General features: G+C 36.0%; 1 protein-coding gene across 2 annotated transcripts in view; it reads right to left on the reverse strand.

Moving 5' to 3' along the window:
- Window positions 1-26993, reverse strand: part of LOC149796893 (heat shock 70 kDa protein 4-like) — a 56586-nt gene that overhangs the window by 14131 nt on the left and 15462 nt on the right. For both annotated transcript variants that reach the window (XM_089961545.1, XM_089961544.1), the window contains exons 4-15: window positions 24323-24445; window positions 22951-23050; window positions 21218-21351; window positions 16111-16355; window positions 15659-15735; window positions 14619-14770; window positions 13622-13725; window positions 12370-12503; window positions 10482-10720; window positions 6474-6578; window positions 4085-4216; window positions 3389-3514 (exon numbers count right to left, since the gene is read on the reverse strand). In XM_089961545.1, coding sequence (XP_089817671.1) covers window positions 3389-3514; window positions 4085-4216; window positions 6474-6578; window positions 10482-10720; window positions 12370-12503; window positions 13622-13725; window positions 14619-14770; window positions 15659-15735; window positions 16111-16355; window positions 21218-21351; window positions 22951-23050; window positions 24323-24445 — 1671 coding nt within the window. The remainder of the gene's footprint in view (window positions 1-3388; window positions 3515-4084; window positions 4217-6473; window positions 6579-10481; window positions 10721-12369; window positions 12504-13621; window positions 13726-14618; window positions 14771-15658; window positions 15736-16110; window positions 16356-21217; window positions 21352-22950; window positions 23051-24322; window positions 24446-26993) is intronic.

The following is a 26993-nucleotide window of genomic DNA, read 5'->3' on the forward strand; positions in this document are numbered from 1 at the left end:
TCTCAGAAGCACCATTTTCATTTAGGACCATGGTATGAGTATGTATGTAAAGTTCCATGGTAATCTTTAGGCTAATGGAAGGACGACAGAGTATCATCCCACAAGATCTTCTGATATATGACCAGCTAGGGTAAAACTAATGAGGGCTGCTGCTTCATCTGGTATCTACCAGTGTTGTGTGTCGTTTGATCCATTCAATTTTATCCTTTTTTTAAAAAAAGTTTCTATAACTTCACTACAAAAATGAAACATTCCTCATAAAATGCACTGGTGATCACATGCAAAAGTGTCTTTATTGTGATAATGTATTCCAAGTGACAAGTGAAACACAGTCTTTCCCACTGACTAAATCTCATCCCGCAGTTTGTGCCAAAAAATATCTCCACAACCATAACTGAACAATATATGAGATGTATTTTCATCATTTACTCTCTGAATATGCCAAACATTGCCAAACCAAATGTAAATAGCTCATTAACATTGTTAGCCAGCAATCACAATTTTCTCCCCATCTGAACTGTAAATTTTAACAGTTTAGGATATCTGCCGGGTTCTTCCTCCACCATTAATACGCCATGTATAGCCTATCGTGTGCTGAAAAATGGCGTTAAACCCTACAACAACAACAAATGCATTTGGAGTAGATGTAGATGTACCAAGAATATTTACACAATGACCAAGGAATATTTTCAAATCATTGGCATCATAAAACCCCCAAACCTCAGCCCAATAATTAATAATAATGGGAGCTATCCTTGTGTATAAAAAATCCCAAAGCAATCCAGTTATGGGTAATTTGCCAAAATTTGAAAGTCTTTACTAAAATATATGCACAGCCTTCAGCACTTGCAAGGATATAGTTTTCTGGCACTGGCAATCACATACCAGGAATTTGTTTAAGAAAATAGGCATCCTAGATACTTATGATATGATTCAATCTTTTCCTGTGTAGGCCCATAGTACCACTTTTCATAACTGGTGACATATCCACCTCTGCAAATACAATCATTTGTTTTTTCCATATTTGCTTTTAAATTCCACTTTAGGCAATATGTAGCTAAGCAGCTTTTGATGTCGAAAATATCTCTATCCTATTAAAGGCTTTTCATACTCTATAGATACCAATTATTATTATTATTATTAATATTACTGGGCCAGTTGCATCAACCCTATTCCTTTATCATGGACAACTAATCTCTTCCTCAAATCTGACAGATTTTGACTGCTGAATACTGTGCTAAAATTTAGGTACAATCCAAGTCTCAACAGCTGACAGGCAATGGAACAAAAATAAGCAATTCCCAAAACATGGTGCCTCACTTAGAAAGCAAATTCTAAGGCAGCCCCAGAAAAAGACACTTTGTCTTAACAATTAAATGGTCCTAGCCTAGTAGACAAATATGCTATTTTCAATTGTGCGATAGTATTGCCTAAATTGCTGATAGTATTCTGCACTTGAAAGTAAAACAACCCAAACCACAGAACAGTCATAAAATATTCACACTCAAGTATATATCTGTAAGGTTTAACAGTATATCAGCACAACCATGGCTACAGAAATGCAGAGCAAGTTTGTGTCTCACAAAAAAAGGAACACACGAAAACTATAAAGCCCCAAATTTGTAAAATCATTAAAATACAAGAAGTCCAAATAAAAAATATGGATGGCTTGGGAGCAATGTGTTTTGAAATATAGTAATCATACAAGGTGATTTCTAGTTGCTAATGCTGGTAAAACGTTTTAAAAATCTGCAATATCTAGTCCTTACAAGAAAATAGACAATATCATGAACAAGTCATCCAAATTAATTGGTTCTTTGTCAAAATGTTTTCTCGTTATCCAAAAGCGACTTTGCAGTGTATCATTCAGGAATTCACATGAAAGTAGGAACTTCCCCACCCCATATTCTACACAACTTTTCCACCTGAACATTCAGTGCTGAAAGGAATACCTGATTTTAATATCTAAATATTCAGAAAGTATGATTCAAATTTCATGAAATATCTATCATCACTGCCAATTTTGGTTGAATCAGCTGCCCATAAAACCAGAATTTCAATCAAATTCTGGAAACAACAGTGACCTTTTTGTCTTGCCTTCTGTGTTCCTGAATTATCAGGCTACATAACCCTTCTAAAGAGTGGACCACAAGTAAATACCTCTCACCATCCCACTTTAACAAGTTCTTGGATGAAAATATGGACCATTCAAGACATAAAGAAGTCACCATTGTTGTATCTGCATAATTAGTGGCACTAAATGAAACCACAGCAGAACTATTTGAGAGATATACTCAAACTATTTTCCAGCACTGGTGAAACTTGGTCAGTGTAAGCCCTGCCCCACTTTCACAAATCATTTCGAGTATGTAATTGTCTCTGTTATATCTCCAAATAATGTGTGACTAGCAAATTCATGGGAAATTGTTTGAACAAAAACAGGCTTTCTGCAGTATTTCTGATACAATTGCCAATGACAGCTGATCAAAAAATATATTATGAACATACACAAAGTTGAGAATTTTCATGAAAGGGGGCCTGACAATGAGCATTTCGAAGTTTGCAGAGCTTTTAAAAAATTTAGGTATCTTTAACCATTATAGTCTTAATTTTTCAGAATTTGTGTTAATAATGTGGTAATTAAATAGTCATAAATGTCTAAATATGATTCTTAAATGTTTATGGTATTTATGTTAATTTTATTTTTTAAAAAAACAATAGAAGTAAAACAAAGAAAACCTGGTTATGCAGCATTTATCAAAACCAAATAAAAATTAATTTCTGTTTCATCCCTAAACAACTACAGATTTCTTGCTAAATGAAGTAAGTGAACAACTTTAAACTTTCAGTGTTAGTGTTGGCAATGGCAGTAATATGTCAAAGGCGACAATCAGGACTGTCAATTTACAAAGTTTCCATTTTGTCTTTTCTTTTCTGTCCTGAAGGAAGAGAATTCAGTATTCCCATACAGTGCTGCATCCCTTGTCCACGGCCATTGTTGAGTTGCAATGTTTTTGAGACCATAGTCCATATGCACATAGTATGGTCACTAAGTGACACTAACATATTGCAGGGCCAGCTCAAAGTGAATAATGCACCAGGGCTTTAAACGTGGACATGTTTGCATATAAATGATACAATGAATATTCAAATACCAATTTATGCTCTGATTAATCAACAAAAGGTATTTTAATCTGAATATATATTTCAGCCCTATTTAATCTTGTATTTTGTCTGGAGCTGCTCACAAAATTGAGATGGGGGGTAGTGATCCAACAATGGCACCACCTGAATGCAACACTGCATTTGGGAGGATATTAATATCTAGTAATCCACTAATGGATAGGATGCCTGAACTGGCTAAATCTTAAAGGTTTGTGAAACTTACCTCCTCTTTACAAAACACTTCATACATGCCATACAGTTTTTCTCTCATGTCATACACATACTCCTCGACTGCATTTTTGGCATCATTTTTCTCCTTCTCTAGTTTATCCTGCATAATCATTTTGTTCTGGAAAATGGAAAACACTGAAGTAAGAAGACATATATCCATGGCAACAAAATCTTAAACATTTAAGTAAGAACTGAAAACAGCAATATACCCATGACAACCTCAACAATTATGATACCGTTTATGTGCAACATTGATTTTGTACCTAAAATTTCCCACAACTATACAAACTTCAAACTCGTATACTGTGACAATTAAGTTTACCATGTCACTAATGCAATGCCATTTGGTCCACAATGGAAATTTCTCAGCTAGTAAAGGTGACATTTAACTTTCTGAGCCTTAAATGTTTACCACGGGGTATGGAATGTTGTGACCATCTTGAACCCCATACAATCTGATATGTTGTACATATTAGTTACAGGCATATATGGAATATTATGACTGGCTTTATTCCAAAATGCCTTCTATGAGAAACACAGCCTAAGCTTTAGAACTTCCAAATGAGGATTCTTGTTTTTTCTTTTCTTTCTTTAAAAAAATATAAAATACTAATAAAACATGTCCTGATCAGTTCTATTAAGAAATCATGTGAACAACAATGCATTTTTATATGTTAAGTAATTTTACCTCTTTCTCCAATAGCTCATGTATTAGCTGCTGTGGAAGTTGAGGTACTAAACTCTCTATTGGCAGGTCAAGGCTCTTTACACCGTTCTTTTTCTTCTTCTTTTTATCCTTTTTATCATCATTTTCTTTTTCCTTAAATTAGAAAAAAATAAAACTGGATCTTGGACAGGGCTCTGCTTATATGCAAAAATAAAAATTAAGTTTCCATTTATTTAAAAGCATTTAAAACAATGAATATTGACTTTTTCCCAATATTTAAAACAATTTATACAAGAAGATCTGACCTCAATTTCACCAGGTGAAGTTTTAGTTTAGGTCTAGACTCTGGAAAATTCAGTTTTCACCATTACAGCCACCATTCACAAGTAAAGTCCACTATGATTAGCTGACACAAAATCTCAAACTCAAAGGTTTATGATTTCTGTGCACTGATTGGCCAATTTCAATATCTAGGAAGTGATCACCAGTTCTGAAACTTAATGGCAATGAAACCCCAAAATAATCTGATTAAGAATTTCAATATTTGTTTCAAAGAACAAATGACTAAAACACAAGTAGACATTTTATAATCCTGCAAAGAAATTTTTTTTTAAATGATATGCAAAGATACAGAAACTTAAGTTAGTTCTATAATAGATCTCAAGAGCCCATGTTTCCACATGGAAAGACAATCCTAAGGAAGGAGTTCCAAAAAGAAGCTGCTGGATAAGATACAAAGATACAGGGTCTGAATTTAATGCTTGCATATTCACAAAATGCAAGTTAATTCTGGACATTGTATGTTATTGTAAATAACAAGCATGACCAGTCAATGGACAATGCATGGTGAAAGATGCATGATAGATGAAGGACCGTAAACAAAATTCACTTGGCCTTGTGTCCAGGTAAGCTAAATACTTAGTATGAAAAGCTAAATAGAAAATATTACTGTTGTACAATTTTCATTCAGATTACTGATGAATGTAAGACTGCAGTGTTTGAAATAAGTGTGATAATGTAACAATATTTCTGGGCTCCTGATCCAACCATAATGAGACTTTTAAAAATATTTATTAAAAAGGCATAAATTTATACCTACTGTTATATTCATCAAGAGCTACTGAGATACTTCCGTGAAACACTTATTGGCATGGGTTTCAGATTTTATGGTCTGGGTAAAAAGTACCCATTTTGGAAACCTAATTTCATCTATCACTTAGAAAAACAACCTGATGTACATGCTCCTGTAAAAGATTATACCATGATTCACTTCTATGAATTTGTGAGCAAACAAGTTTAATCCATAGTGCAGTTATTATGCTGATCAAGATATTAATTGCTAAAATCGGGATTAAATGCAGAGATCTTAAAGCAAATATCTTTATTCACACATGCCTGAACTAACACATTTTCAATACCATTATTGTAATCTTGTGTAATTAGGTTCTTGCATCTTCTTAAAGAATCCTATCAATGCATAAAGTTCTCAACAGCAACAATGGAATATGTTCTTGAACAATGACAATGACTGCAAACCTCTGTAACTGCAACAATCCTGCTGACATTACCCCATGGGAAACCCTTTTTTGCTGGGTGACCTGGCCTTGTGGTCCAAACCCATACACATTTTGCATTGTGGTCCAAACTTGGTTCCATACAGTTTGGATGATAGTGTTCTTAATACATTTACTGTCATGGCTGCAGCTGAATGAACATCAAATGCAAAGACATTGACAGTGGAGATGTCCATTCAGACCAGGTCTTGGCTGACCTGAAAACAATACCCTCAAACCAATTCGCACTATGCAGCTCATCCGCACACATGACAAAGAAGAACTTCAGAGAGACCTTATTGAAATGAACTTTGAGAAAGCAAGACTAATCTGCTGATTGTCTATTTAGCAGTTAATTGCTATGTGCAGAATGGTAAATATGAATGTGAATAACGTGTTTTTGGTAAATAAAGGACACGGACATTTATTACATGACCTCGGGTAGAATCATTACAACTTTGCACTAATTTTTATGCTCATGAAATTTGCATTCTAATTAAATTGTAATTAATCAATTCCAGTGTTCCTTGCCATTCATGTACTTATCCTAATGTATCTTGTACATTATCAGCACACAGATATGGTACTAAAACAAAAGATGTCTTTCCATTGTTTATGACCAGAAGTAGGGTGGCATGTCGGCTTGGTTGATATTTCGTTGAGACTTTCAATTTGTGATCTAGCTCATACATTAAAACCATTAAAAATGAAAACCATCAAAGTTAAAGTGCCTCACAGTAAAATAAAAAAAATACCAGAACCCATTTCTCTTGTTTCTTTTTCAAGAGAAATGGAAAGTAATTACAGAATGAGGGCATTTAAATTTTCGTATCTTTCCTGACATGATTAATATGTACCCCCTTATTGTCTTCCATATTCTGAGGCTTTTCCTCGTTCTTTTGAGTCTCGGCAGTTTGCTCGCTGGCAGTTTGTGATTCTGGCTGGTCCGTCTCCATTTTGCCCTGAAATCATACATTTAAGTGGATGTAGTCCATGCAATGAACAATAAAACTTGTTGTAAAAGAGATCTAATAATAAAAACAAATTTTTTAACAATAAGCTGCCATACAAGCCCTTTATCTAGTATTTACATGAGACTTGCAGCATCAATATTCAAATGCAATCTGCCTTTTTTGTACATAGGTGTTTATATTACCAAATTCTTTTACTTCTTTAATCAAAATGAAAATGTAGACCACGAGATTTTAGATCATCAAATTAACATATAATGTAAAAGAATTGCTTTGATTGAAAAGAACAAGATCAATATTCAACTTGTCAACATCAGAAAGACCAAGTTCAACAAAAGGTGGGGCCCTGAGTGGCCAAGTGGTCTAAAGCGCTCAGATACAGATCACTGCCATCTCACCTCTGTCTGCATGGGCTCAAGCCTCAGGCTTGGCCAATGTGGGTACATGAGAAAGCTTGCCAGTAGCTTCTTGTGGGTGGGTGTTTTTCCCCCGGTTCTTTCTCTACCATTTATACCGGCCACCATGTATAGCCTATCCTGTGCTGAAAAATGGTGTTAAGCCCTACAACTACAATGACAAAAGGCCATTTAATTTTGCTAGCCTCTATTTTACTACAGAATGGTTCTCATGCATTCCACATTTTTGACAGAGATTCTGTTGTGACCGACGACTGAGCATATCAGTGTCCAAATAACTAAAACAGGATGGGAGGGTAAGAGGATTTCATCTTATTTCCCACTGCATCTCACATTATAGCAGTTTATTATTGGGACCTGTACAGCACCGTGTCATGGGAAAACTGGGAAAACCCCAGGAAAACCACTGACCCATGGAAAGCTAGTGGCAAGTTTTTTTTAAATATCCTTGCTAGCCAAGCCAAAACTAAAACCCACATGGACAGAGGTGAAATGTTAGTGATTTGTAAAGTGGAATACCTCGGAACACAAGGCCACCCAGGGCCTCCATCTGTAATTGCAACAATACACTCTAGATTGGAATTATAATTTATAGTTTCTGCTGTGCTCACTGAAAATCATATGGAAAAACAATACATGGTGTAATGACTAAGGAGGACACATAAACTTCATAGCGGACACAAAACATTCACTTTCTTGAAAAGGAAATCTCCAACTGCACACAAAGGGGATAGCCAGGATCAATCCATTTCCCACTGCACCAATCAAAACAATTCTCCATCTTGCATTGTAAACCCTGGAAGCAGATTGCCTCCTGGAAGATGCAACTGGCAACATTGCTCAAACACTGGTCTGTAAGACTGCAGACCTGCCACCTTGTGTGGAAAGAAAACCAGGTGATGCCAAAGTAAAAAAAATTAGGATCTGGATTTTAAAAAGTCACAATCAGTGTTTATGACCGTAGTGTTTATGAAGAATATATGCTACAGTCCTACCATGAAAATCTATAATTTTTCCATTTCCATCTTTATGATATTTAGTGTTAATTCAATTAACATACTAAATATCAGATTAAAAGAAAACAAAAGTAAAAAGTTCACAGTTTTACTGTAGTGTATTCCTAGCTGAATTTCTGCAGGCAGCCATCCTGAATTTAAATGTACTTTTGTGTAAAATTTGGAAAATCGAAATGTTTGGACGTGTAAATGAAAATTCAGGATGATACTATATTACTATATTCAGGATAAGCAGCATGCCTGCTTGAGATGAACCAAGTGTTTTGGCTGACTGATTGCTCAACATGAACTAATGTGAAGATGCAGAATCTTTTAACTATTATGGTGGACAGAACCCCTATGTTATGGTCCCTTCTCTGTGGTAATCTCTTGGGCCCATCTACTAACAGGTCCGGAGTAATAAAAAAAAGGGGGGGGGGTCCACCTACTAGGATGAACCATGCAGAGTAGATCCTGACTTGTGGAGCAACATCCGAGTTTGTAGTAGGCTAGTAAAACATGATCTCACCTTAAACTAAAAGCTTACCCGATCAAATCCCTCCAATGTGATAATTAGGAGACATAAAAGAGAACCATGTTGTTAATCCTTATAGTGAACAAGTCCACCATCCACCAACCCTCTGATCAAGTACTCTAGAGACATAAAAAGGCAGCTTGTTGTTCACTCTCATAGTGAACAAATCCAACACTGCTCCAATCTGGTAATGAAGAAGACACAAAAGGGTAGCTTCTTGTTCACTCTCATAGTGAAATTCAACAAGAGTCTCTGGTTCAGATGGAAATGTGTCTCCTGCTACTGACTGGTAGAGAAACCATTCTGTTAGGACAAAATGGCCCCATTTGGACAGACTGTCCACCAGGATATTCCTCTCTGACACTCTGAATATAGCAGATTCATATACTCCTTCAACTCCATGGGTACACATCTATGGCGATTCCAGACTTACACACAAAGAGTACCTGAGGTACACTATTAATGATGTGTTGTCTGAGACAACCATAACGCAATGACACCTTATGAGGACAACAAATCCATAAGTTGTTTATATGAGGAGTCACTTTTTTCTGGGACCAAAATCCTTTAAATAACTCTGAAATCTGATACATCAATGTGTAGAAAAGAGTGAACTTTGGGCATATGAACTGGGATGCCTGCACTAACACAGATAATGGTGAAAATCTGCCTGCACTAATAATCTGATACATGGGGTTGAAGATGATGGAGATTATCGGTGAAATGGAGTGGTCACAAGTAAACATTACCTATGGAACCATGTCGGAAGCCAAGTTATGATCCCCCTGCCTCCCCCGCACCCGAGCCAATGAAGTCTTGGCCAGAAAAACCATGACAAGGGACTGACTTTGGCCAATCCTGTCCAGACAAATCCTCTCTGGAAATTCAACCATACAAAGTCCATTGAAGGGACAAGAGAAAGTTTCTCTAGGTTTGGGATGAGACTGAGATAGGTCACCACTGACCACCAGAGGGATAGTTCATACTGAAGAGAAGTTATCAAATACTGAAGGATGGTATCCCTAATAACGTGGGCTGCAACAATCCCCATCATGCTGGTAAAGTCACTGGGGGCAGAAAACTGAAATACTTTTCTGATTGAATCAAAACCCCTTTTTATATCCTATATGGATGGAAGATGGAGATGTGAAAGTATGCAACAAAAGACTGGTGGAGACTGCCTAGTCACCAGACCATGACATTCTTGATTAAGGTATAGTCTCCATCTTGAATTATTCCTGAAGAAATCTGTTTACAGCAGAAGTACGAGTGTTGAGCCTAAACTTTCAACATTTGTTCAACATCAGAAAGATCCAAGAGTTGAAAGCAGGAGTCTGGTCATTTTCATTCCTCTCACATGGGCTCTCTATCATAGAATGATGTGTACCCCTTCCCTGAATTGAACTAGTTAGGACTAGAAAAAAGATGGGATTAATTACAAGGAGAGGAGGTTCCTTTAAATAAAAAAGATGCTAATCCGATCTCCAGTCCTAGTCAGGCAAGTACAACTATCTCCACTGGGATTAAACAGCAGCATAGAACAGTAGGTGTATCAATCTAATCCTTATCCGAAACTCAATAATTAAAACCCTGTAAAGTGATGAATGAATCTACACCAAAATGATGCTCTTTCCTCACCATCATTGAACGAAATGTCGCTAGCATCAGGGATCCTTGGCCCATGGATGACCTCAGAGCCACTGAGGTCAAAGAATGTTCTTACCACACAGTGCAGTAGTCTTCCCCAATACAGAATGGATCCAGTCCCTCTAGGAACGTAGGGGGTTGTCCAATGAAGACAAAGAGGGAGAGTGTCCTTTATCTCTCTCTCTTCACCCATCCCACACTAAATGTTCTTGCCCTACAGAGATGTATTTTTCTCCTGCACAGGCTGGGATCCAGATGCCCCTGGGAACATAGGGGATGTCAAATGAAATTGTGTAATTACCTCCGTGTGGTTTGCTCCATCAGCTTTCTGATTAGTACTGGAATCATCTGATACAGGTTCCTGCTTCACTTCTTTATTATTCTGGTCTGTTTCCATGGCCTCCTCCTTTTCTTCCTGTTTTTCCAACATGGATGCAGACTGCACAGTGAATATGCCATGGTTGTTGACACGCACTTTCACCTTGACCTTGGAACTCTCACCATTAGCCTGTGGGGTGATGTTCTTGATCTTAAATGTTCCTGCAAGAGATAGAGCACTCTTAAATACAATTACCATACAATTCGCCCACTGAAATCTGAACATCAACAAACTGTACAATATAGTGATTCCTCATTTTACCTTGTACTATTTATTCCTCATAACATTTATTAGGAACAACTAATTGTTTTAAAAACACAACTAGAAATGTGTTCATGGAACACTTATACCTAGCTGCAGTGTATGAAATAACCAAAATGGAAAACTTCAAGGCTGTGTTATTCACGGGCATATAGACGGGGCAACACTATAAAAAGCATATAGCATTTATAGGTTACTGCATTTGTATGGGAAAATATGAACGAGTTTTGGGATGGAATACTGCACGAACTTGTGAGTGCAGTATATCCTTCCAACAAAATGAGTTCATATTTTCCCATACAAATGCAGTAACCTTTTTATTATATGCTCATTTTTTTATTCTACTTAAGGTTTAATTATACAAACAAAATACACTACAAGAAACAATGTAAATGAATGACTGCCGTATTCCAAACTAAATATACGAGCGCAGATTTGCCATTACACAATGACATCATTATTAATGTGCACATAACTCCACCCAGATAAATTTGAACTTAGTCATGCGCTCAACATAACTTTTGATAGAAAATGGCGTGTCTAGTTAAAATTGAAATTTGCAGTCATATTGTGAATGAATGCGCATTGCAACAACTGTTCCATTTGATCTGGAATTAATATATTTTGATATCTTGTTTCGATTTGATGAAAGTTTGTGATTTTGGACTGGATTCATCTGTGGAAATTATACATGAAATACAGCAGATTGAAGTGCCGCGGGAGAAGCGTGTTTACGTCTGCAAATGTATTTTTGTTTCTGTCACTGAATGTTTGAAATCATAATGTGGGAAAAATATGAAGTCTTTCAATTGCAATCATCAAAAAGACGCTATGGAATTTAATGCTTATTTCATTTTGAGTGCAGTAAGGAGGATGCAACTGCACTTATCATTAAAATTACAGCACAATTTTGAAATGTGTAATCCAGATTGAAAACCGATGACATGGCTCATGTAATTCAGATTTGCAGAATTAAGAAAATACATTTTGAGGAAATTCAGGATGTAAAACTATGTATATTTTATTTTGTCATTCTTATCACCAGCTAAAGAAGACAGTATATGCCTTGTCACTTGTATGTTATTTGTAAGGACCTTATCTTCCGTCCTTCATGTAATGTAGCTAGCCTAAATCCGTAACATTATATCAATGCTGAATGTGCCAAACAGTTTTTAAACAGTCCACGAAACACGTTTTAGTTCATTCAGAAACAAATTTAAACAGCCACAACGTAAAGAGCCTCTTAAGCGAGTGTACATGATTTGTGTACAAATCAAAAGTGCTGGCGTCTGCGTCATTGTTTGTTTACAATAGAAAGTAGTTCCTTTATGCACGTGAATGCTATATGTGTACTGTCGCACGTGTTCAGTATCGGGGAATACTGCCGGCTTAGGTCCCAGTATAACAGTGTAATGGGTCTTTTATTAATGTGTTAAACTCAATATGCAACTTTAATAGATTAACACCTAAATTTGTGCATTGAAAAAACTTAGTGCATATAGAAAATGACCTGCTTACAGATATGTTAAGTATGAGAGTCCATGCTTACCAATATGTGGATCTGGTATAGGTACATTTTGTGGATCTCTATACTGGACTTCTAGAGTAAAACCCTCCTTTCTGTAAAATGTGAGCATCTTGGACATTGGAATGGCATGGAACAGTGGGAACACCTCCATAGAGCTAAAAGCAAACAACAACATTATGTGAATGCCTAAATAACCAAGTAAAAGCACACAAAAAACCCTCACTAAACTTTCCAGCACAAGAGTTCCATACAATGCACACTAAAGGCCCCCATGTTTGACAGTCCTCAATATAGATATCAAACACTTTTGTGCAGCAAGTACTTATTTCCTTCTAGTCACAGTCACCAACACCATTATCTTTTCAACCCAAAATCAACAGGCTTCATCTCTATCCAAACTTGAAGTCATCCATTCAGTCATTTATATGTTATTACTGTTGAAACAATTTTTCTTCCTTAAGTCACAACTCTTACTGCTAATCTTTATTTTTGGCAATCTGACCACTGATCTATTGACATCAAAGCAGATAGTCTTCTTCCTTATTCCAAGTGCAGGCCATCCACAAATTTTGGTTCAGGCATGTGATGTAGAATTTGTGTTAATGTGAAGAAACCCTTTTTGTTCTTTCAGCCACAGAAAACTTGGCAATTGACCAATGAACCCAAAATCAATAGGTTTCTTCCTTATCCAAAGTGAAAGCTATCCAAAGATGATGATAGAAAACTTGTTTATTCGGTGGAAACCATTTTTCTTCTTTTCTGTCACAGTGAATATAACCTTTCAGGTTTTGACCCCAAAATCACTCTTGTTCTTCCTTAACCCAAGTGTATGGTAAATGTTATCTTGGACAACTCAGGATACTGTGCAGAAATGAAATTGGTAGCAGACAGATGGATTGACAGACAACAATATAACACCTGACCTTAATGCTAGCATATAAAAAGAAATTCTTGCATCAGGGTGCCAGCATGGATTCTCATGATACAATTGCATAAATGACCAAAGAAACATGAATCCATAATACCTAATAACCAATATATTATTATATTCCCTGCCTACTTTTACTTTTGGATAAAGAATCACAAATTTTAACCGCCTCAAGAATGATTATCTTTCTTAGAAACATACGAAACGTTTGGGTTCATAGTAAGATGAGAAATGCACACTTTACATGTTTCAAGCAGCACCATTTCCAGCAATTACTAAGTTCTGGTGAGTCAGAGTTTAAAGAGCAACTAATATGCAAAAATAAAACTAAATGTTTTAAATTACTCCTCGCTTCCGATCTCTGCTCCCCAGGAAAGTGTAATTGGATATGGCTGACACTCTGTGATGGAGAAATCCCTCACCCTGAATGTTGGACACAGAATGGCAGACTGAAATAAAATTAACAGAATCTAATTATCCTGACAAGACTTAATCATTCTTGCATTGTAATATGAAAATATCGAGCTGAACCTCTGCAGTGTACTTTGAAAGTATCATGAGCAACAAGATTTACAATGCCTTCTGCCGTGTAATCTGAAAATATCATCAACAATAATTTACAGACTTGTCTCCAGTGCAATCTGAAAATATCATGATCAAGCAAATACTTCTTTTAACGGCACAGCACTATAAAATGTATTCATGTATGTATTCAAGGAACATGAATGTCTTACCATAGCACCTGCTAAATTGACTTAAACACAAAACCGAATGGATGGACAGACAAGCAAGGTTAACTATATACCTCAACCTCATTTAAGGCAAGGCATAAATATCAAGTAAAAACAATTCACTATTTTCACACATTACCCAGTGATTTGTGCCTGTGATCAGCACTCAGTACCCCCATGACTAGTGGTCCAAAACCAAACACATAAATCACCACCATATACCATGTCTAGTGATTGTCATCTGGTATCTGGAGATCTATGCAATATTGTCTGACTTCCATGCAGTGTTAAAATAAATATTGTACAATTAAATTATTATAATGTGGTCTCGCTATGGACTTCACTATAGTGAATATTGCACAATTACCCCATTATAAGGTGGTCTCACTAGAAGGCAGTATACTATGGTTTCCATGGACAGCATTACAACAAACGAGTATCTTTCGTTTTTGACCGAAAATCCTTCTATTGAATACAATCAAAATATCAGCTTTATTAGCCTAGTTCAAAGTTCATGCTTTTCCTTCAGTTAAAGGAGAAGCCCAAAATTCTCCCATTTTTTATACTTAATTCATGAATACAACAAAAGAGAATATGGTATGACACTTAACCTGTAGTGCACATCCCCTAGCTATGGCCTCATCAGCATTAAGGGTTGTACTTGGTTCTTTGCCAAACACCCTGGTAACCAAGTCTTTAATGGCAGGTATTCGAGACGATCCACCAATGATTTCAACCGAGTATATTTCATCTGGAGTTAATTCTGTAAATAGGACAAATGTATTAATTAAAGGTAATCAACTTTTGCAGTATCACTTCTAGAGACTTCATCATTACATTTTTGAAGAAATTCTGATCAACCTGCACACCCAGATTACATAAAAATTTCTGAAACAGTTAATTCTGAAAGAAATGACAACCCCAACAAAGTGTTTTTCAGACATAAAACAAAAGCCATACAAGAGCAAACAATGCCAGTCAGGGATCAAGTGTTTAGTTGAATATGATATCTTACCAGTGTCCATCTGTGTATCCCCTCCCCAATCTCATTGCGGAAAATCCAATATTTGATTTGGTTCAAATATATATTTTTTTTAACATCTTGCTTTTAATGGTGGTAATACTGACCAAGTACAATCAAATACAATAAAACAAAAGTTATTTTGGCTGAAAAATGTGGTCAGCATCTCTATGGAAAACTGACAGCCATGATGCAACATGCTAATGCAGGTGACACAAATTTCCATAAATTTGTCTCTCTTATCTAAGGAAGGTGACTGTTGTCTCCAGTCTCAGGGATATTCCATTTAAACCCACCTAAAAGATTCTAAGAGTGAAGAAGCAGGAGTGGGGATGAAGGGGATAACATCATTTCTTTCCCAGGATAACAAAAATACAAAACAACTAAAGAAACAAAAAGGGTTTGGACCCCACCCCCTACAGAACAAGTAAGTGTTAACATTCTGCAACTTGAGTTAAATGAAATAACTACTCCTCAAATATAATGAATGGTGATTCATTATTGTAACTAATATGGAGACAGAAAGATGAATGAATGCTAAATACTACTGACCTGTTCAGTAATGGGAAAAATTATAAACACAAGAACATATAATGATGAAAATTTTGCAGCTCTAGACTCGAGACTTACTGGAACATTCCTTTATCTGCACAAACAATTTTTCTACCCTCTGCAACAAGGAGGCTGACAATTCTTCAAATGCAATTCTATAAAAAAAGAGAAAATAAAACCATTTACAATAGAACTGACTTAATGATTTAACAAGCGAGACTAGATGGGCATGGGGGTAACGCGGGAATATTTCTGACAGAGAAACAAATATTTTCTCTATAAATATCTTGCTCATGCAAACTATCAGTATCTTTTAAAACATTTTCAATCATATATATTAACTGATAAAACATCAGATTCTCCCTAAGAACAGTTCTAAAACCTGAAAATATTGGCCAATCAGGAATGAAAATATTTATATGAATACTGTTACCATTATATTTATCAATAACTGATGCCACTTAACAACGCTGATTTGCAGCTCAACATTTAATCGTTTACCCTTACTTTTGTTATAGCTGAATACCCACCTGTCCATTGTACCACTGACGTCCTTGTCATCCATGAAGCACTCGATGTTGAGGGGAATCTTGTTAGAGTTTGTGCTGATCAATTTCTTTAGTTTCTCACACTCCTGAGTCAGTCTAATATAGGCCTTCAAGTTTTTGTGCACATCAAGTTTGAACTTGGTTCGAAATTCCTCTACAAAATAGTCCACTAGCACTTTATCAAAATCCCGACCTCCAAGATTAGCATCATAAGCTACAGAATTTACCTGAATTAAGAAATAACAAGATACATTTAATAAAAAAATTATAATATATCTTTTATACCAAACTGTTCTATTTAATATGATAATAATGGGCAAAGTACTCTTGCTGAGACAGAAGATGGCACTTAGTATTGCTTTTCTTTAATCCCAAAATTTCAAGATATAAAAAAAAGTCAACTGTAGGGGAACCTGTCAATACCGAGTACTGAGAACCACTGGGACCAAATTCAGTTTAAAGTGATTTTTGGTTAATTGAGGGTTGTATACTTGTCATGGAATTATCAAAGTCAGTCATGTCCCCCATTATACAAAACTAAAGCGCTTGTAAGACATTATTCCCATGCTGCCATCACTATGTCCCACATGCATCCTCAATCTTTCACCCTAGTTCCAGTCTCAGAGTTAATTAAAGTTGTTGCAGGGTTTAACGCCAATTGCAGCACAAGATAGGCTATACATGGCGGCCAGTATAAATGCAGACCTGCCAACATTAAAAAGATCAAAATCAGGAAGATCACAATTAAAAATCAGGAGGCAGGATAAAAAATCAGGAGGTACAAGAATAAGGTGTATATATGATAATAAAGATGTCTACTTTTGTAATTTCAGTCCACTGTATGTTGCAGATTTGCATTTCTGCAAAAGTTCATCATTTAGTTGTCCTTAGGTGCCAAATTTGCTAACAAGAATAGCTTCCAGGGTTGATGCAGACAGACTGGCTCTTTGGCTGGTTCTGTTTTCTTCTGACCATTGAGAATGCTCTCTCAGAATTGCTGTTGCTGTTGGTATTGAAAATATTGATAGCATTTATCTCCCAAGGACTGGAAACAACAGTTGGCCAGATCCATCCTTCTTTTTCCACTAAAGGATGACCTACTTATTCATGCAAGCATTGCAGATGTGTCTAAACAAACTGTAGTATCGTTTAAGGGCCTTGCATTTTTCTCCAACTGAATGGAAGGAATCAACACTGATGATCTGCATAGAGAGTTTCAGCTTTTCCAAATCTACTATTCTGAGGCAGAATTGAATGTGGAAAGAGCCGATCATCAGTGGCAGAATGCATGATAAGCCCCGCAAGTCAATGGAAAAATGAAAGCAAACTGCTCCATATCACTCCTGTATTTTTTAATCCCATTTCTTTGTCTTGGCTGGTGAAAAGTCATCAGTTACTTCCTTTTCTTCTTTTTTTCCGCTTCTTGCCGAGAAACTTATCAATTACTATGCCGAGATTTGCTGATGGGATCAGATAAAGAGAACCATATTGTGAGACAATCTCTTTGTATTGGTGAATGAAAACAAGAAATCAAGCCAGATATGGCAAAGTACTAAGAAAAATACCAGATACAGAAAAACCAGAAACAGGGAAACGGAAAAATTATGTTTTTGTATTTTAAAAAGTGGGTTTTTTTTCATCAGGGTGTTGAAAAACCGGGATTCTCCCGATCTGTTCAGTATGGTTGGCAGGTCTGTAAATGTTGGTGAAAGAACCCAGGAAAAACCCAGAAAGAATCACCGATCCATGAGAAACTACTGGCAAGCTTTCTCACATACCCACATTGGCTGAATCCAAGACTCAGACCCACACAGACAGAGATGAGATGGCAGTGATCCATACCAGTGAGCACTGCAGATCACTTGGCCACTCAAGGCCCAGAGTTAATTACAGACACAGGGGCTAATTCAAGTTGCATATCTAAATTCATCTTTTGCAGTCAAGCATGTAACTGAATTTATATGCCAGTTTACAACACTGCTCCGACAGTTTTTGCATCCTACAGTTAACGAGCTTGTTTCTCTGCGAATACCTACCAACCCCTGAGTACAAAAATAATTACTGCTTATGACAAAAATACTGACTTTCAGGAACAAATACTGATTTTTAAAATGCATAGACAGCTATTTACAACATCTACTACCATCAGTAAAGGACAATGTCAAAAATGCATGTGTTGCACTCTTGCATCATCCTGTTCCATCTTGGTGCCCATTCAGAAGGTGCAAGAGTACAACACACACTCAGACACAGGCTGTTTATAGAAGCCTTTTCCACACACTGTATTTTTCGATCATTATCGATTTCAAGGTACCATCTTTCTTTGATGATCTGAATTCTGTGCAACTGCTTTTACTGAACTGTTTTCGTTCAAGCATGTGTAATCCTTTGCAATTTTTCTGTCTGGAAAAAGTGCAAAATAGATCGAGCAACACTGCCAACTGAATTAGGAAGGTTCATTTCTAAAAGAAATTTAGTAAACCGAACTTCAATCGAATTACATCAAGGTTACTTCTGGTATTTATAAACATTTTAATTTCAGGTTGAGTTGTTTATGATGAAGCACCAAGCTGGTTTTTTTCATTGTTTAATGTCCTGAGCGCCTCCATACCCAATAGTGAAATCGCAATTACACAGATTGTAAAACTCCAAGTTTTCTCCTTTACTAGATGGTTTCACAAATCTAAACATGGCAGCATAATTGTCCTACCAGTTCTGTTTTCTTTTCTTTCCTGGAGATAATACTGAATCTTCTGCTTTTCTTATCGACATAACTAGAAGCTGAATATTATGAAGATGAGATACAGTGATAGCAGCAACTGCTCAGAGCAATCCAATCTGGTGGTTAAAGACTGGCATGGTGGCCTCAATTTTGAATGAACCAATTACATTTTGGAACTATATGCCTCTATACATGTGATACATTTACTCTCAGAATGGAAACAGGTGCCCATCCTAAACGGAAAATTGCAAGGAAATGTTTAAATTGGTTTTTTTAAATTATAAAAACGGATTTTTAACAATAAAAACATACACCCGTTATCAGGTTCAAAATACTGGACAAATAAGGGGAAAATGGGATACTTGGAAGCTGTCTGTGGTTTAGTTAACACAACATGACATCTCCAACCGCCCTAACCATTCCATTTTAAGTGCTAGTTTAACTGGAAATTGTGCTAAAATTTTCACCTTATTGCCGATACTTCCTGAACCAGGATCGTATGTTCCGATTATTTGATTCCTTTTCAACATGAGATTCTTTTTCACTGTCTCGATGCTTATAATAATCCAACAAAATTCTTTTGAAATACTCCAAGTGAACCTGTGCATTGCACTTGATTGTGATTGAGACACATCAAAGCAGCCTTAGGTTGACTACCCTCATACGGAATGGTACAAATGTGAAGTCTTTCCCAAATTTCATTTCAACCAAAAGAATGAGCTTCAAAGCAACAACACCCAAAAAATGCAGGATTTGTATTTTTATGTCAGAATTGAAATCAGAATGGAGAATGTTAGGACAAAATTCTGTTTAAGATCAGTCTATAATGGACAAACATTTTATAAATTATACGGTCATGAAATCTCGTTTACGCCATTTGAATCATACCCTGCGACTGCAAGAAAAATGTATGCTGTCAAATAAAACAAATCAACCTATAGGAGTGTAATACAGGCACAAGTTCATTTGAAAATAGTTTAAATTCAAAAGGATCACAAAATTTTGTCCAAACAATCCAATTATTTTGGCAGATTATTTATTACTGGAAGGGGGACATTTGTGTCAAAAGCCTTCTCTACATGGAACAAGAACAGAAACATTTTTGTACACCATTTTATCCAAATGCATTTTCATTTTTAAAAAATGTCCTGTATCCAAAATCATAGCTGCCAACCCTAGAACACCAACAGCTTATGATAAAAATACTGATTTTCAGGAACAAAAACTAATTTTTAAACTTAAATGCATATGTAACTATTTACAACATCTACAAAAATCAGTAAAGCAGGACAATGACCTACTGAATTATTTAATGTCAAGGATGCATAAGTTGCACTCTTGCACCTCCTGAACAAACAGTTCCATTCGGATGCCCATTCAGAAGGTGCGAGATTGCAACACACTCACACTCAAACACAGGTTGTTTATAGAAACCTTGTTTTTTCAATCATTATCAATTCCAATGTACCATCTTTCATTGATGATCTGAATTCTGTACGCTTTTTTTTTTGCTGAAATATTTTTGTTCTAGCACACAAGTAATCATTTGTAGTTTTACTGACTGGAAAAAGTGTATGAAATAAATTGCCAGCAACACTAGCAACTGAATGAGGAAGGTTCATTTCTAAAATTTAGTAAAATGGTATTCTGATTGAATTCCTTGGTATTTATAAACATAAGATCAGGCTGTGTTGTTGATGATGAAGCCAGTTCTAGCCAAGACCACCGATTAGCTAACTGTAATGGTCGCACTTTTCCATATTCTGTGTATGTCTAGGTCTTACCATTGTCTTTGGCTATTTCTATCAATTGGCTGGCCAAATGCACAAGTAAAATGCAGGCTTCTGGGGTTCATTTTACTCTACAACTGAAGCTCAAACATTCTTATTGTGGTTTCAGTGTGCACACCTAATGTTCACTGAACTTAAGTATAAAAATTAGAGACCAGAAAAAAGATGTTAACTTTTTAAGAGATTTAGGTTTACTGTGTGCTTCCATCTCAAGAGATTTTATTTGAATAATATTTAGTTGTATTTTGTGCAATCATACTTCTGTCTAGTTACATTTAACTGCTTAGCAGTTCATTATATTATTCTCTCCATCCACACCTCTCACTCTTGCAAAAACAAACACAGGCTCGTCTACACATGGAAAACTCAAACAGTAAATTTACGTGGAGTCCAATGTCATAATAAATGACAGAAGACACCTCTTTCTCTCTCACACACACACCAGGGCTAGTTAATAGCTAACCTGGAAACTGTCAATTTACCTGGTTTCCCCCAACTTAAGCCAGCAGCACACTCTCCTCCCTCTCTCACAAACACCATATGGTATGGCAAACCTAGACAGACCCTGTCAATTTACCTTGAGTTTGCCTTTATTAAAGCTAACAGCACACACTTGTATACAGCAATAACCTGCATCAACAAATATAACATTCCTAGGCTTCTCTGTCTCTGCTGGAAGGTCTTGCTTATATATACCATATGCAAGGGCCACTGAAATCATAAATAAAATTTATATATTGGTACACTCATATCAAACTCAACAATACTGAAACTACTTGCAAACAAATTCAAATTCTCAAATAAAAGATATTCTTGTCTAAATATTATCCAAGATCTATTATTCTTGGAGCTATGGTTGACAAAAGTCTGTTGATCATTTTAGATTAAAAATAAACACTTCACACATGGTAAAAGTGAAGACTGAAAAGTCACATGCCACTGGTTTGTACAACAGTGTTTGAACTTTGTTTAAATATAAAGGTTAACAATTGGTTCATCATAAAAAAATGTATATTTCATTCTTTCTGCATGTTAATTCATGAAGAAAGTCAATTTTAAAGAACTTCATAATATTCAAGTTGCTTGCATCCCACAAAATTCAAGTTTTATGGCATATTTGTCATCTACTATGATGCATGCACTTGTGTTATTTTAACTGAAGCTGTTTTATTCATATATTTTACTTTCTCCCTATTACAATAATATTTACTGCATTTTGGGGTCTTATACTTTGGTAAAATATGCTGGTGTCTACTGTACTTACTTTTTTGCATTGGTTGTTGGTGTCTATTGTACTTACATTGTGACATAGGTAAAACATGATGGTGTCTATTGTATTTCAGCATTTTACTCTGGTATAATAAGGTTAGTACTTACTCTGTTACACTGGTAAAATGTAGTAGTGTTCACTGTGTTTCTGTGTTGCATTCCGATCAAATATAGTAGTGTTTATTGTTTCAGCATGTTATACTATGATAAATTATTATACTGTTTTGGTTAGAGCGCCTGCCTTGGATGTGGGAGGTCGTGGGTTCAATCACAAGTCGAGTCATACCAAAGACTAAAACAAATAGTACTAACAGCTGCTTCACTTGGAGCTCAGCATTAAGAGGTTAGTGTTAGGACTGGTCAGTCTGGTGTCAGGATAATGTGACTGGGTGGGACATCATGCTACATGTCTGCAGCATGATGCCCCAGTGCTAAACATCACTATAAACTGCCACACTGCAGACAACATAGCGATATGACAGAAAAATTGTTAAAGCTACAGTAGTCCCCCTCTTATAAGGCCACCCCTATTGGAAATGTTTATTGTGTTTCAGCATGATATACTATAGTAATATACAACTGTGTTCAATATGATTCAGCATGTTATTACTATGATAAATAATGATACTGCATTTCAGATTCTTAAACTGTGGTAAAATATGGTTGTATATTCTATTTCAGTATGTTATGCTAAAGTAAAATATGATGGTGTTCGTTGTGTTTCAGTATGTTACACAATGGTTAACTGTGATAGTATTTACTGTGTTTCAGCATGTTATACCATGGTAAATTATTATTTACCAGGTTTCAGCTCATTAAGACTGATAAAATATGGAGTGGTTAGCATGCTAAACTATGTTAAATTATAACAGTATTTAAAATGTCTCAGTGTTTTACTCTGGTAAATATTATGGTTATGTTTATTGTGTTTCAGCACGCTATACAGGTGTAAAATGTGTGTATTGTCGTAAATATTATGGTGCTAATACTATTCAATTCTGTAAAACACGGTAGTGTCTGTAACGTTTCAGTAATACCTACCAGCTGTGGTGTCATTCATTAACTTGAGACAGTTAAGTCCTGCCACCTGACATGCATTTAGCATGGCTCTCCTCTCTACATCGGTGAAAAATACTGGAACCTGCAAGTAGCAAATAATTGTGAATAAAAAGGTACTAAATACCTATTACTCCTGAAATTTTCAAAACAATTTCCATCTCAGAACTTAAATATAATCTCTGCTGAAATCCTCTGAACTTCTCAATTTAGTTGTCACACAAACTGCTTTTAAAAACCGTTTATTCTGCGATCATTTTAATTTCTTTGGTAGCTATGAGCAACAATATGGTCAACTGTGAAGAGGGAAAACAAGCTATACTGAATGTGATCATTATCCTTTGGTTTCATTAAATTTTAGCAAATATGCAGCAGAACTCTGCCAAATCCCTGGTGTTTTGGTTCACCAGAATTTTAAGGCTGCTGGGATGAGAAAGCTTTATGCTGGGTCTAAGCAAACAACTCAAGTTAAATGGAGAATTCAAACCACTGATGCACTAAGCAAACAAGAGACCCAAGAAAGGTACCTTGTATGCCTGTCATACGTTTAACAGACCCCTGTGTATGTTATAGGGCATGGTTGAACAAGATTTTAGCCTCACCTTAACCATTACCTAATATACTGCAACATCTACATCATTGTTTTTTAACCCGAAGTGCAAGCCATCCATAACATATGGCCAAGGAACTTGCTCCAGAACAGACGTTATTACACCAAGCCTATTTTTATGTTCATCCCATGAGCTATGGAATATGAAATCAAAGATTCTCTTGTTTATGGAGTGCAAGCTATCCACAAACTTTGGTGAAAGTGTTTGGTCAAGTCTGAAACTTTTCTTACACAGAAACCAGTTTGTTTAAAGTTAGTGATTTTGACCTTTGGCCATTTGTCTTTCAAAATCAGTACACTTCATTACTCAAAACGCAAGCCATCCACAATGTTAAGTCCATGTCAGTGCTGTGGAAGTGATCTTCTGCATGGAACCATTTTAACCTTAAATCAAGAGGCTTTTTCCTTGCCCAACTGCTTCCAAAAGAGTTTAAAAGGTAGATAAAAGTCACTGTGCAGAAACACAAAAGGTGATACACAAATGGATGGACATCATAATAACATATGATAACCTTCTGACCAGTGTAAAGAAATGCATTTAGAAATTTAATATTTCTTGCAGTTCTTTCTGTTGAGGCACGCAAATTTTATGACATGTGAGGAACATCTGTAATTTGGCACTATGCCTCTGGTTCTTGCAAATCCAAGTATGTGATTTTTTGCTGTGGTAAAGAAAAAACCCAAAACAACTACATTAATTATTGCTGCATGTGGTCACCTACAGATGCTGGACTAGTTAATACTTACAGACACAACAACATCCACAACTTTTGTTTGGAGAGCAACCTGAGATGTTTCCCTCAGCTTTGTCAAAATCATTGCCATTATCTGCTCTGGACTGAATTGCTGGGTCTCTCCCATGTACTGCACCTGCAATGAGTAGGAAAAAAAAACCTCCTCAGTCATATAATAATACAATATCACAATCTGGTTCAACTAACTTGTTTATCTTTAACATAAATCAATCAACGGTCTTCTCCTTTGACCTTCCAACACATCAACAACTGGTAATCTCCCCTGTCAAGGATATGAATGCTAAATCTAGATTTTTTTTTTTACAATACAAACTATAAATATAACCATTTAAAAACTGAAGAAAAAATAAAACATCCATCCAAGTGTTGGCAATGGACACTGATCAGCCAGTGAACTATACATTAAACTGTGATAGCCAAGACACCTTTAGAGTTTGTTAGATACCACAGGAACGTACAACCTGATCATCTGCACCATTTTATTTTTTTCAATTTCTGTTAATTATCATAAGAGGTAATATAAAAAACTAGCCTGTTTTGTCAACGCAGCTGTCCCAACTACACAAATTTTTTAAATAAGAACAGAATTATTCTAAATATTCTTACAATGGCATGAAAATTGTTTCAGATCATGCAGATATTGAAATGGTCCATCTCTGGATGCTATTTGTCAAAGATGGTCAAATTATATCGTGTTTTTTTTTGCAGACAAGTTGCATAAACGTCTTTCCATTTTTAGTCAAGGCCACTGTATTGATGGCCAACCAGAAGCATGCGTACAAATGTGAAAGGCTTTCATGCCAACATACTTTCTTTTTAAAATATAGCCAAATTCTGTTGAACAGCGTTTTAGAAGATTATTAATCTTTTATTTTTAATAGCAGCAGCAATTTTAAAAACAGACACCTGTATTTAATGTATTTAATTGCAATTGAAAATAGTACATAATCAAAAGCAGTTTATAAATTTTTGAAAGCAAATGAATGTTGTGAATATATTTTTAAGACATTTTTTAGACTTGGCTCATACAGAACTGCATTTGATAACAGTTCAATCACAAAGATGCAATCTGAATGATATGAATGCAGGACTAGGATGATGGCATTCCACAGGAATGAACTTCAGAGATGTCGAGCAGATCAGTGTGCATTTCATCAGGCCTGGGCATGAGCAACAATGTAAACATTAATCACAAATGACTTCCACCCAAATAGGGTCTAAATTAATCAAAGGTCTCGCTAGGATTTTAAAACTAGGAGTCCAGGACTCCCATTTTGGTTAAAAAAAGGAGTCCTGCTATCAAAAGTTGCAGTCCCTTCTTTCCTACAGAATCAACACAGACGTGAGTGCATCTGTTTTTAGATGGAGAGGTTTTTGTAATGTAATCACTCACTATAATATAGCTTCATTACAGGATCACAAATTTATGGTTTATTTATTTGTATACGTGCTTGTAGTAATTTTAGGCAATAGTATCTGATTTGCTGTTTTTCCCCATATTTTCGCAAATACGTGTCAAGTCAGAAAACAGCTTAGACCTTGAAGCTCATCTCGCAAATTCCACAACATAGCACTGTCCCATACGTTTCTGACCTACATAATTTGCATTTTAAAGTTAAATCTTAAAAAAAATAATGCCTAGGCTTTGGTATCAATGATTTGTATATTTTTTCTAAATATATTTGCCTGATGATTTAAGAAAAGGGTTAATGGTCAATCAGCTATCAAAACATAATGCTTGTGAAGGGCAAGAGTTTGTCAACGTAATTAATATAAAAACTAGGCCTAGCTATTGTTGCCTTGATGAATACATTTCGATACAACACTAGAACTAACCGGGCTAAGGCAAGGGAAAAATAAAAATAATATTGTATGGTCAGTCAATGCACCTCTTAAATAATCACAGGGCAAAGTTGTTTCCGCTTTCGTAACAGAAGAAGGCCAAGTTTACATTCGGAAATGACCACAATAACAAAAGCTAAAGTTGTTTATTTGATGTAATTTTACAAATGACCACATGTACATCTCTGGGTCTTTCTGACTCTGAATTCAATCACTGTAAATATCAGTACATTTTCCCATCCAGCCACCAGTCAAAGCCTTTGAATTTGCCACCCAGCTATTGCATCATGTTCATTTTGATGTACTCTTATAATGGCAACATGTATGTAGATCAAGGGGTCTTTCAGTCACTGAATTCTGTCATTGTAAATATCAGCACAGCTATTTGATCAGCACATTTTCCCACAAAGCAGGTGACTGAAGCAGGACTGGCAAGTCTTTGAATTTTGCTGCACACCTATTACATGTGTAAGGAGGACTCCCGCCTCAGTGATTTTCTGTGCCCCAGATCAAACACTGGCATCCAAATAGGCATAATTAAGCGTTTCCGAGATCTCTGTTAATTATGTTAAAATTACAACATTGGGTGAATTGATATACAGCAGGGTGTACAGAGGTTTCGCTAGGATTTAAAAACTAGGAATCCAAGACTCCCATTTTGGTAAAAATAGGAGTCCTACTAGCAAAAGTTGCAGTCCTCTCCCAGAAGATGTGAACTTTGCATATTAAAAGAACTGTCTGTTGACACCATTTAATTTCCACACTTTATAACACAAACATATAGCTCTTGTTTGTCCAACAGAGTGTGACAGAATTTTGGT

This window comes from Sinohyriopsis cumingii, chromosome 6 (assembly GCF_028554795.1).
Source record: "Sinohyriopsis cumingii isolate HCF-2022 chromosome 6, ASM2855479v2, whole genome shotgun sequence".
Classification (NCBI taxonomy): domain Eukaryota; kingdom Metazoa; phylum Mollusca; class Bivalvia; order Unionida; family Unionidae; genus Sinohyriopsis; species Sinohyriopsis cumingii.